The 12212-nt window shown below is 37.8% G+C and overlaps 1 protein-coding gene across 1 annotated transcript in view; it reads right to left on the bottom strand.

Moving 5' to 3' along the window:
- B3gat2 (beta-1,3-glucuronyltransferase 2) overlaps positions 1-12212 on the bottom strand; it is a 63783-nt gene that overhangs the window by 28627 nt on the left and 22944 nt on the right. Inside the window, exon 2 of the mRNA XM_076858514.1 lies at positions 977-1121. Coding sequence (XP_076714629.1) covers positions 977-1121 — 145 coding nt within the window. The remainder of the gene's footprint in view (positions 1-976; positions 1122-12212) is intronic.

Here is a 12212-nt window from a genome sequence, read left to right as displayed (position 1 = left end):
GTTTGGGGCAAGCACAGGCTGACACACAGGCAGCCCTGGTGATGGATGAGATCAATTTTTGAAGACTTTCTGCCTTCATCTTCCAGGTTACGGATGTCAGATTTTTTTCCCCAACTCTCTGCCTCATATTCCAAACTACAACCTTCCACAATAATCACAGACATCATTTTATATAACCTCTAGAAAATGAGTCACTTTATGATAAAATAGCATTTTAAAACTTGTGGTCTACTAAAGGTCTGATTCAATTCAGTTGATTGGTTGGGATGAAAATATAAAAGTTATACTCAAGGGATGGGGATGGGGATGTGGCTCAAGCAGTAGTGCGTTCGCCTGGCATGCGTGAGGCGCTGGGTTCGATCCTCAGCACCACATAAAAATAAAATAAAGGCGTTGTGTCCCCCGAAAATAAAAATATTAAAAAATTCTCTCTCTCTCTTTAAAAAAAAGTTATACTCAAAGCTAAGAAATGCTTAAAAAACTAGTAATCCATCTTATATTTTAGCTACTTAATGAATGTATCAATAAGGCATCAATTTTATCAATAAGCATTAAAACGACTTGTCAATTTTAAGTTATTACTAAAGGTATCAATAAAATTGGTATGTGTTTCTAATCAGTCTTCTTGAGAGTGGCACCAAAAGATTCCAGCTTACAGGGGCCAGGTCTGATTCTCACTGCCAAACCCCAATGCTCAACCCAATACCTGGCTTGTAAATGTTTGTTAGATAAAGGGTCTGAGAGGAGCAAAATGGAAAGGAATAAGCATTTTCTGATCACTTCCAAAATCAATTTCCACATGGACTAACCAAAAAGCCTATCTTGAATGTTTAAATATTTTACCTGTTGAATATGTTACGATCTAGGATTTTATCCAAATTGGGCTTTTAAAGCCTCCTTTTCATGGAGCCTGTTGTAAATGGAAGCATCCTAAGGGCAATTAGGCAGGAACAAATGTTACCATCACACTCCTCACCTGCCATGTCGATGGCAAAAGGCCTGTCTGCTCTCCAGCCGGTGTACCAACCAACGACTTTTCCATTTTCCACCAATGGACGTTCATAGCGTCGACCACCAACCAGGCCCACTGGCCAGACAGAAACCTTACGTGTGGTTCGCATCTACAAAAGGGAAAAAGAGATGTGTTTTAAGTTTTGTTAGGGAAAAGAAGCAAGGAAAGGAACATGACCCACACAGAAGAAATCGGAGGGATTGGTGGTACAGATTTCAAAAGATGAAGGTTTCTAAACAGAAGCCTTCCGTGGGTACATACGCTAGCCTAATTCATTATGGTTTGGCTACTAAGTGTCCTCAGCATCTACTAGTATAAATGCAGCTGGTTTAAAGCTCAAGCCTTAATAGAAAGCAGGTGTCAATACCTGAATCACTTATTTGAAGCTAAGTTGAGGCTATTGAATATTTTCCATTTGTTTCAAAGTTGAATCTTTCACACAATACTTCATATCTTCTGAAGGGAGAAGGTTTACTTCCCCTTCAGGGAACTTCATGACTCAGTAAGAGCAAAACTTGCTCTCAGAGGAGCCATGGGAATGTCCTTTCTTTTAATTTACAGCTGTATATACACAGACATCTTGGCTGGGACAGTAATAATGGGATCCAGACCCAGGACAGTAGGCATCCTACACAGTGACAAAAAGAAACACACACCCTTAAAAAAGAAAAAAAATTACCTGCCTTTCAAGGCAGTCAGGCCACAGTAGAGAAGATAAATGCCTCACACAGGTGTTGAAGTGTTTGGTACTCTTCCTGCCACATGGTTATGCATGGTGGAATACCAGTTAACACACCCTCATCTGAAAATTATTGGCCGTACTTCTTTAAGGGGAAATGTTCGTAAAGCTTGTCAATTTCAGGCAGCATTTCCAAGGAAAACCATCTGCATTGCTGTCTTCTGCTAGCCCACACAGCACTGGAATGCAAATTAGCACTCTTCCTTGGGCAGATGCATTGCATGCTGGAGCCCATGGCCATCAAAAAACAACTCCTGCTGTTGAGGTAATTAAAATGTTGACACCAGCGCTTTCTCTTTTATTTGCTATAAAATTGAACTGGGTCACCACGATTGGGTAACCCAGGGTTAAAATACCGATTATCAAATTTTTAATGAAATGAAGAACCGTGATATGCTGGGAAAGATTTTCAAGCACAAGTGGAACAGAAGTCATGCTATTAGAAAGTAATTAGAAGCTCCCACTAGCTAAGCACCCCCAATTTCACTTAAGCTTAATGTCCTACCTTATTCCAGTAGGAGATTTTAAGGGCCTGAAGCCATTCCAGGTAAGGAAAAGTCTCATTGCACTGGTCTCCCTCAAATCTGAAACTACTATTTTTATATTTCTATCACTTTTTCAATCAATTGATCACAACTGCTTTGTGCAAATTCTAAATTTTATAATTAGAAAAAAAAAAAAAAAAAAAGCTTTACTGAGGTACAGACTGGGGAAAAAAAAAAAAAAAGAGTGAAGAGGCCCAAGACTGTCATTTTTTTAAAGGACCATTTGCAAGGCTGGCCCTTAGCTAGGGAACTTGCCTGTGAAACATGTCCTACGCTGCGAAGGCTATTTTGCCTATTTGGGGTATTAAACACCCACTTATTCTTTAAAATCAAAAATTTTGGTAGGCAAGGAGTAGCTACATGACCAGCTCTCAGTAAAACCGATGAACTCTGAAGTTTTAAACTGGTTTCCCTGGGCATACACACTGCACATCTGTAGCTAGGTTTCTGCTGCTGGAGGGAATGTGTACTCTGCCTGCTCGCTCAAGGGAGGGGAGAACAGAGGAAGCCTGTACACAGCATCCTACAGATTCTGCCCCATGTCTTTATTCTTCCTAATCCACTTTGTATTCTTACTGTGTTGCTTACAGTAAATGTTAGTCATGAGTACAATTATTCACCGAGTGCTGGGAGTCCTAGTAAATCTCCAAACAAGTGGATAACCTTGGGGACCTCGGAAATGTGGATACAGAACAAAATGAACACTTTAAATGTAAAGTTTGGCACACTTTGACATATATACGTACCTTGTAACCATATCACTGTGAAGATAATTAACAAATCCTGTACCCACAGAAGTCTTTCTGTGACCTTTTTAAATCCATCCTTCCAGTCCTTTCCCACCTGGCCCATCCCCAGGAAACCACTGATTTCCTTTTTGCTACAATATGTTTGGATTTTCCAGAATTTTATATGAATGTAATTATATAGCATGTGATGTGTGTGTGTGTGTAAGTGTGGCTCCTTTCACTCAGCATCATTAATATGAAGATTCATCCATTTGCAATGTGTAGCAATTGTTCATTCCTTTGTGTTGTAGAACAGTACTCCATTGGATGGTTAGCAGCTTGTTCCACCTGCTGAGGGACATGTAGGTTGTTTTGAGTTTTTGTATGATAGAGATCAATCTGCTATGAATATCTGTATACAAGTCTATGTGGGTTTCATTTTTAAATATTAATACCTAGGAGTGGAAGGACTGCACCACATATTTAACTTTATACAAACTGCTAGTTCATTTTCCAAAGTATGTGTGTCATTTCACATTCCCATCAGCAGTGTATGAGAGCTCCACTTCCTTCATACCCTCATCAACAGTTGGTATGGCAAGTCTTCAATTTTAGCAATTCTAATAGGTATCAGTATTATCAACCATGGTTTTAATTTGCATTTTTCTGATGATTAATGATGTTTAATATCTTATTGTACTTATTTCGACCTGTATCTCTTTGGTGAAAAGTCTGTTTGAATTTTCCCCCATTTCAAATATTGGTTGTTTTCTTACTATTGAGCTTTCAGTGTTGTTTATATGTTCTATATACAAATCTTTTACTAGAAATATGATTTATTGTGGGGAGCCATCCGTGAAAAACCCATGAGGATCTTCTCTGGGCAAGAAGCCAGGGAGTTTTTAGGTTTAACCTGGCTCTCCCGCACAATAGATTGCTCAAGGCACATGACCTTTATCTTTCTCTGCTAGGAAGATCTCTCCTGGTTGCTTCGGAGATGGGCATAACCCATTGGGAAATGGACGGCCCACCTATAACCCTTTCTGGTGAAGAACATTCTATGGAAGACCTTTGATGTCCCCCGATATAAATAAAGCAAGCATGGGGCTCCATTTTGGTTTTTAATATAGAAGCTCAATTCCTATGATCTGCTAGCCTGTCCTGCTCTTGTTTTCTGAAAATATTTTGTGTCCTGTGGCTTTTTCATCATTCTATTTTTCTTAGCTTTTATTTCGCAGCCAGCCTATGAGGGGAACCCCATTTCCATTGCCTGCATGAAACATGGGCAAGAATTTATAGTTTTCTCTCAGTCTGTGGCTCATGTTTAATTCTTATAATTGTTTTATAAAGAACAGAAGTTTTTCATATTAATCAAGTCCAATTTTCAATTTTTTCTTTATGGATCATGCTTTCAGTGTTGTATCCAAAATAGCTTAGCCCAATCCAAGGTCACAGGGCTTTCTCTTCTTTATAGTTTATGATCCATTTTTCAGTTAATTTTTGAATATGGTATGAATGGCTGCTTAAAGGTATTTTTTTCCACACCTTTTATGCTTGTTGTATTTACTTTATTCCAAATATATTTAATTGTCTTGGAACAACTGAACTGCTTTTGCATCTTTGCCCAAAACCAGTTGTGCATAAGAGTGTAGATTTATTGGAAGCCCTATTCCGATCCATGGTCTATTTGGTGATCACAATGCCAATACCACATTGTCTTGATTTATTGTAGATTTTAAGTCTTCTAATCAGATAGTGTTAATCCTGCAATTTTCTCCTTCATTTTGCAAGCGGTTTTGACTTTTCTAGGTCCTTTTATTTTCCAAATAAATCTCACAGCTTGTCAATTTCAGCAAAATGTTGATAGGGATTGCACTGAATCTGTATATCAATTTAGTGAGGATGACACCTTAATAACATTGATCTACCACAAACATAATCTTCCTCCCACTTTATTTACATCTTTTATTTCCCCTAGTAATGTTTTGATAATTTAATTCTTGAATCAATATTAATATTTAATGTGTTTACATCCTAAGTCGTTATCACAGGTGGGAACAAAATAGAAAATATACTAATATTTTCACCAAAATAGAATTTCCTGTCCTCAACTCACACTACTTTCAGGCTCCTGTTCCTTCATATGCTATGGAAAATGAAAACATTTCAATTTATCTTACATATCAAACGTACCAAACATACAAAGAAGCCAAGTATAATCTAATAAATACATGTTTTAATTAACAGAATGGCTTTATATCTATAAGGCACTAAAAATAGTACTGAGCTCTTTGGGGAGGAGTATTTCCTTAAAGGTTATGATTTATTTTGTCTCCTAAACTCTTTTTTTTTTTTGCACAGTGCAGTAAATTTTCAAATCTGTAGAAAACTAGTGAGCAGACCCCCATTTCAGATTTCTGTGTCCTTTTGAGAAGGCATGAAATTTTGCCCTGTGTACAGCAAGTGCCCAATAATTCTTGACAAGTGAGAAAGTACCATGTAGTAATTTAAATATGGGTCCAACCAGTATATGCATGGGCTGTACAAAAGACATGCTTATAAGCAAAGAGGGAAACAGATAAGAAAAGGAGGTTAAAAAAAAGGTTTTTTTCAAGAAAAGAGAAACTGCCATTAAAGAGATTAACCTATTTCTATAGAATGGCTAGGAAGAAGACAATTAAATACGGTCATAGAAATTAAGCATGTTTCGCGGCAGGCTTTTTTAATCAGAGCCATGAAACATGTAGGATTTTGCCCACAGAACACAGAATGACCTATGGTTCTAAGTAATGAGGTGAATCAAAGAAGCAACACTTCACGCGTTTTGTTTGCACTCTCCAGATTTCTGAGAGCAGTTCAGAGCTAACATTTGTCCAAGTTTTACTTTTTCCAGAGGTGAAGTGATAATTGTATAAAAGCAAGTGATGTGGCAAGAGGATGCAGGTTTGCTAAATTTTTTAAAAAGATGTCATTTAAATAGTTGAAAATTTTGAAAAGATCCAGATGCCCCTGCAGTCTGAAGTGCTCTGAAATTTGCTGTGGAATGGCTTCATCACAGCCCCTCTGCACACGACCACTATCCTATATAGAGTGCCAGACATTTCAAAGCAAAATAGCACAGCTATTTACAGAACTTCTTCATGTCCCCCTTGGGATCTATCTTTTGTTCTGTGCTTTTCACTCAATCTATGTTCTTTAAGGATAACTTGGCAGTCCCTTTCTCTGCAGACAGGGAGGAAAATGTTACAATGACTTACTATTAAAAGTATGAGTACCCTTCCATAACTAAAATATCCTGCCTTTAAAAGCTTTGTTACTTTCTTAGCACAATGTAGCAGCTACACAATCATCACAACTTTAAAGCGCATGGTTTGAGCCCTAATTCAAAACATTAGTTGCAACTGATATTAAGGGGAAGTAATTCACAAATTTAGAAGCATTACAATGTTACAAATAGGTCAGAATCCCAGGGGCACTTTTCATATATATTCAATGTCAGAGTCACATTCTGTTATTTACTTTTCCTGCTACGACTCCCAATTAAGTGGGCAGGGCTTGCATTAACAATGGTAACCATCCACTCTCATGACCAGAGTAATTCCCAAACACCCAATGATTATCAAGGACACACAAGAGACAAATGGTTTCTCTCCATACTCCTCTAGGATAAATACCCTTTAAACTATTCCAGGATGTGTGGTACTTGTTTAACACATTGTCTTCTCTAGGACAGGAGGGAGGCAGGTAGCTACTATGCATTCCATGTCTGGTGACTCTTGCCAATAGCCAGCTCTTGTGTTTAAAGCTGCAGGAGGGTGGTGGTGGGGGAGGCGGGGGGAGCCGGCTACCAGCCAGCTCCAGGGACTGGAACACTTCAGAAGATCACATACAGGCCATCATCAGAGCACCCTCAGAGGAAAGCAGAAAAAGTGAAGCAAATGCCTTGCAGCTTCCTTGAGGACACGGTACTAGTTGAAATCATGTTTTATTTTCTCCAAAGGGAAAGAAAGTAAGTTCTTGATCTTCTGAAATTTAAAATGCTATAGGCAACCTCAAGGAGTAGAATTACAATAAAGAATGTGGCACTCTGTATCCTGTTTTTTAAAACTAGCAATTTCAGTGGGGCATACACACATACAGGCATGCGCATGCATGCACAAAACCCACCAAATCCAATGGGACCCAATCAATTAAAGACACAAAGGAAACATTACTGTAAATAGGAGGAAGATCTGAATACAAAGTGATGACCTAGAAATAAGTACCCTTCTAATTTCATTGTCCATAGATATCTGGTATTTTCTAACACAGAACAACATTTTTATGATGTGCCATACCCATATTTTTCTTTGGCACAAACTTCTGCCCCTCTTCTTTCTTGCATCTGCTTTCTAATACTTTCATGATCCATTTTCTTCTTAGTTGTATCTCAGCTCAATGCTACTCATTCCATTTGGTGTCCTTTCCATAACTTTATGCTGTCTTGGTTTCTTTTTTCTTTTTGGTGTATTCTGATTTCCATACAGTGCCATTTCTGAAGCATGAACTTTTGAGGTGCATAATCAAGTTATTTTGAGGAGCTAAAAACTCCAGAAAACAGAAATGTCCTTATTGCTATATTCTCAATCCTTCTCCTATCTCATTGGGTAGAAAATTGAGTCTAACATTTCTTCTATGCCTCCTTTATTTTTGCAATAAATGGTTCTCACATACTTAGAGGTGCTCGGCACCTGCTAGGCTCTGAACAGGGCAGAGAGGGTCTTTGCCTCACAAAGACAATATTCTGGGAGAAAAAAAATCAAAACAAAACAAAACACTGATACAACTAATTATAACCTTAGTTGCTTTTTATACTGGTAAGGGCTGCAAGGGAAATGGGGTTGTGAGGGAAGCTGCAGAAAATCTGACCTGATGGGGAATTGCTGGGGCTTCCTTGAGGACCTCAGTATGGTCTGAGCCCAATGTCTGAATGTCAACCACTGGGTTCTGGAAGACCAAAACCTTTAGGAAGAAAGGGACTGAAGGGCCACAGGTCCTCCACAGGAACACTCCACCGTATTTCCCCTGCTTTTCTTAACAAAAAAGATCCATTTTGGATGGTGGACTTTGGGGGTCCAGTTCCCACTGTAGGAGTAAAAATAAACAGATTCATAAGAGGAGACTAGAATGTTTCATGTGGTAACACAGTTGAAGACATCAGTATGAAATATACATAGTTTAATCAGAGATGGTTACATGTAGACATACTGATATATGTGTCTCTGTGGGTTAGTGTACACACACACACACACACACACACACACACACACACACTCCCTTGCTCTGTTAGCTAAGAGGGCCTAGAAGAATGGCACTCCAGCAGCACTGAGTGCCCCTAGCATACAGAGGGTGGTCTAATGCCATCCTCCAATTAAAGGAATTGGATCTACTTGAAGAAGTAGCTGAATTTAGGGGCCAAAAATGTACAAGATGACTCTGGGGTAACTTCTAGAACTAGAAAGTAAGGAAGTACTCAAAAACAAAGCAAAAATTCAACCTCCCCAGCAATGGGGGCATGCAAAAGGCATACAGGAATCAACCGACAGAGCTCTCACTTGCTAAAGCTGAAGGAATTAGAACAAGATGAAGTACTATTTGATTACAACCAAAAGTATAAAATAATATCCATGAGTCCACATTGATTATAGACCAATGGATAAATAAACAGGGAACAAAACTCCCACATAAAATTCCAAATAATTTATATTGATATCTTCCACTCTGCCTTAGTAGAACATAACTCTCTAATCCTTAGGTGAGGGCTGCATGTAAGAATTTCTTTCCGAGAACTTCAGTGCAGTATGGACTATGGAGTGTGTGTATGGGGGTGCCCTTACGGTGAAAAACCCTGATAGGTCCCGTCTCTGCTAGATGATCAAGGTTAACATCACAGTGATAAAACATGTTGATAGTATGCACCCTGGATATCAGGGGATGAGAATGACACTATCTCTGTGGTATTTTCTAATACTATTCTATTACAAAAGGAGTCAAGGATTCTTGAAGAACAGCTGATTCTAGGAGTGTGATAGGAAATATGAACAATGAACCTAGAATAGCTTGTAATGCACTAAGTAGAGAAGTGTTTTTTTTTTTTTAAATAGCAACTCTAAACAAACTCAAATTAATTGAAACAGCTGCTAATGACTAAAGATGGAACAATTGACCACCAAAATTAACATTGCTAGTATATGTCCTTGACGCATTATGGAAATGGCACTTTGTCTCTCTGGTCTTGTCCCCTAAAGCCATAATCACAGTCTAATAGAGGTGCATCCTATAATATAATTGACCAGGATTGCTCAAAACAGTCAAGGCTATCAAAAGCAGAGAATTTGAGAAACTGTCACAGCCAAGAGGACTCTAAGGAGGCAAGAAAGCTAAGTATAATGTGGAATCCTAGATGAGCCTGGAACAGGAAAGGGCAGCAGGACATCTGAATGAAGAGCAGGCTTTAGTTAATCAAGTGTCACACGTGTGCCATATTAATGATCACAGGACTAACTGGTTACAAAGGATATGGAAACTCTCTAGGAGCTTCTCAATTTTTTAATAAATTTAAAACTATTCTTAAAGTCTGTTGATATTATTATTATTATTATTTTACATTATTATTGCCATTTTTAAAAGATCCATTTCAAAAGCTCCAAAGGTGATCAATTTTACTCTTTACTTACCTTGTCGGTGCGACTTATCCTCTAGACTGGAGTCAATTTCTCAATTACTTTCTGTGCTCTTATTTACTGTGTAGACTAGAGTTAGCAAGCTGGAGCATGCAACTACATTTGGCCCTGGGAAAGTATGGTTTGGCCTGCACAGGAATTTTGTGTTTTAAATTGAGATGCAGTCAAATCCAAAGATTTCTAGCCTCTATATTATGCTAAGCAAAATAAGCCAATCCCAAAGAACCAAATGTTTTCTCTGGTATGCGGATGCTAATTCACAATAAGGTGGGGGTGAAGAATAGAAGTAATTTGGACCAGATAGAGGGGAGTGAAGGGAGGAGAGGGAACATGGGGGTAAGAAGGATAATAGAATGAATCAGACATTATTACCCCATGTTCATATATGATTACATGACCTGTGTAACTACAGCATATACAACCAGACAAATGAGAAATTATACTCCATTTATGTGTATGTGTCAAAATGCATTCTACTGTCAGGTATAATTAATCATAACAAATAAAAAAATTTGACAAAAGGAAAAAAAAAGATTCCTAGCCTCTGAAAATCTGGCAAACCATGCTAACATTTCATTCAGCAACAGTGGCATGGAGTGTCTACGTTGCTTTCAGAAGTGCTGGCCCCCGTTAGCCACCGCCCCCTACCATTCGCCATCACAGCATTGCTGATGAGGCTGTGTCAATCACTACTGTTTCCAGCTTGTGCTGCCATAGACAGATTCCTCTCTTTAACGTAGGAGACCAGTGGGCCATGAATTTCAAGAAAGTGGGGAGGTCATGGTATTTTGAAAATGAGGAATGCTCCTCTGTATTTAATATGCAAGGTGTGTGTATAAAAAGACATCCTCCAAAATAAACCAGGTGGGAACCATGAGAAAAATAAACCAGATTGAAATTTTAGTCCTTAGATTTCAATACAAATAAAAGTTATATTGCTTACACAACAGACTTACTTAATTCTATGACTTTAAGGCATATGATTTTGTGAATCCTGATATGGACTGTCTGGGCTTTGCTTATTATAGATATAATAATCAAGGCACCATTGGGCTAGTGTAAAGATGGATATATAGATCAATAAAAGAGATTAAAGAATTTAGACTTCTTATATATGGTCAGCTGGTTTTTGACAAGATGCCAAAGTAAGGAGATGCTGGAATTAACGGACATTCATTTTGGGGGGTGGGGTGGGAATGGATGTAAAGAAAAGGGAACTCTAGTCACAGTTGATAGGAATGCAAATTATTAGCCCCATTATAGAAAACTGTGGAGATTCCTCAAAAATTAAAAATTAGAACTACTATTATGATCCAGCAGTCCCACTACTGGCTATGTAACCAAAGATATAAAATCAACATAGTTAAGAGAATTCCCATGTTCACTGCAGTATTATTAGAATAACTAAGATACAAAATAAAGCCAATGTCCATCAATGGATAAATAGAACACCAAAATGGGGTTGTCCTTATTTTTCTAAAATATCACCACACATCCCAACACACATATCTCACAAAGACTGGTATTCAGAATACATGGAACTCTGTGGCTCAATTTAAAAAAAAAAAAAAAAGAACCCAATTTGAAAAATGGACAAGGTTTGAACATATACTTCATCAGATATATAAATGACCAGTTATCACATAAAGAGATGCTCTATATTAGTCATCATAGAAATTAAAATTAAAACCATAGTAAGAAACCATTACTTACCCACTAGAATGACTAACAATTCCAAGAGTTGATGAAGATGCGGAGTAACGAGGTCTCTAATTAGTAGGAGTAAAGAAAAGCTACAACTTACTTTGCAAAATAATTGTCAGCTTGCTACAAAGTTAAAAAATATGCTTATGACCTAGCAATCTCATTTGTAGGTTAATAAAGGGAACAAAAAGCACACATCCACATAAAAACTTGTACCTAAATGTTCTCAGTAACTTTATTCCTAATAGCCATAAGCTGGAAACAGCACAAATGTACATGTATTTGCAAAGAGAAACTGTTACATACACATAGAATGGCTCACTACTCAACAAAGAGTCCTGAATGATTGATATCCCAACAGCAAGGATGTGTCTAAAAAATACAGTGCCAAGTCAAAGAAGCCAGACAAAATGCTACAGACTACAGAATTCAACTTATATGAAATTCTAGAAAAGGCAAACTAATCTATTGGGATAGAAAGCAGATCAGAAGTTGCAGCAGTGAAGGCTGCAAAGGTTTTAAGGTGACAGTCACAAGGGTATATAAATTTGCTAAAATGCAGCAAACTCAATGCTTAAAATGAGTACCTTTTAGTTCAGGTAAATAAAGTTGATTTAAAATAAAAGCAAAAACAATTGGGAGGTTTCAATATGAACTTATAAATGAAGAACCTTGAAAAATTATTCCAATAGCAAACAGCCAAACTTGGCTTGTAAATATTATTCTCCACTGAAAGAAGCCAGGACTCCTTGGAAAAGTGAC

This window comes from Callospermophilus lateralis, chromosome 6 (assembly GCF_048772815.1).
Source record: "Callospermophilus lateralis isolate mCalLat2 chromosome 6, mCalLat2.hap1, whole genome shotgun sequence".
NCBI classification, from domain to species: Eukaryota; Metazoa; Chordata; class Mammalia; order Rodentia; family Sciuridae; genus Callospermophilus; species Callospermophilus lateralis.
This window is presented reverse-complemented; position numbering and strand designations above follow the sequence as displayed.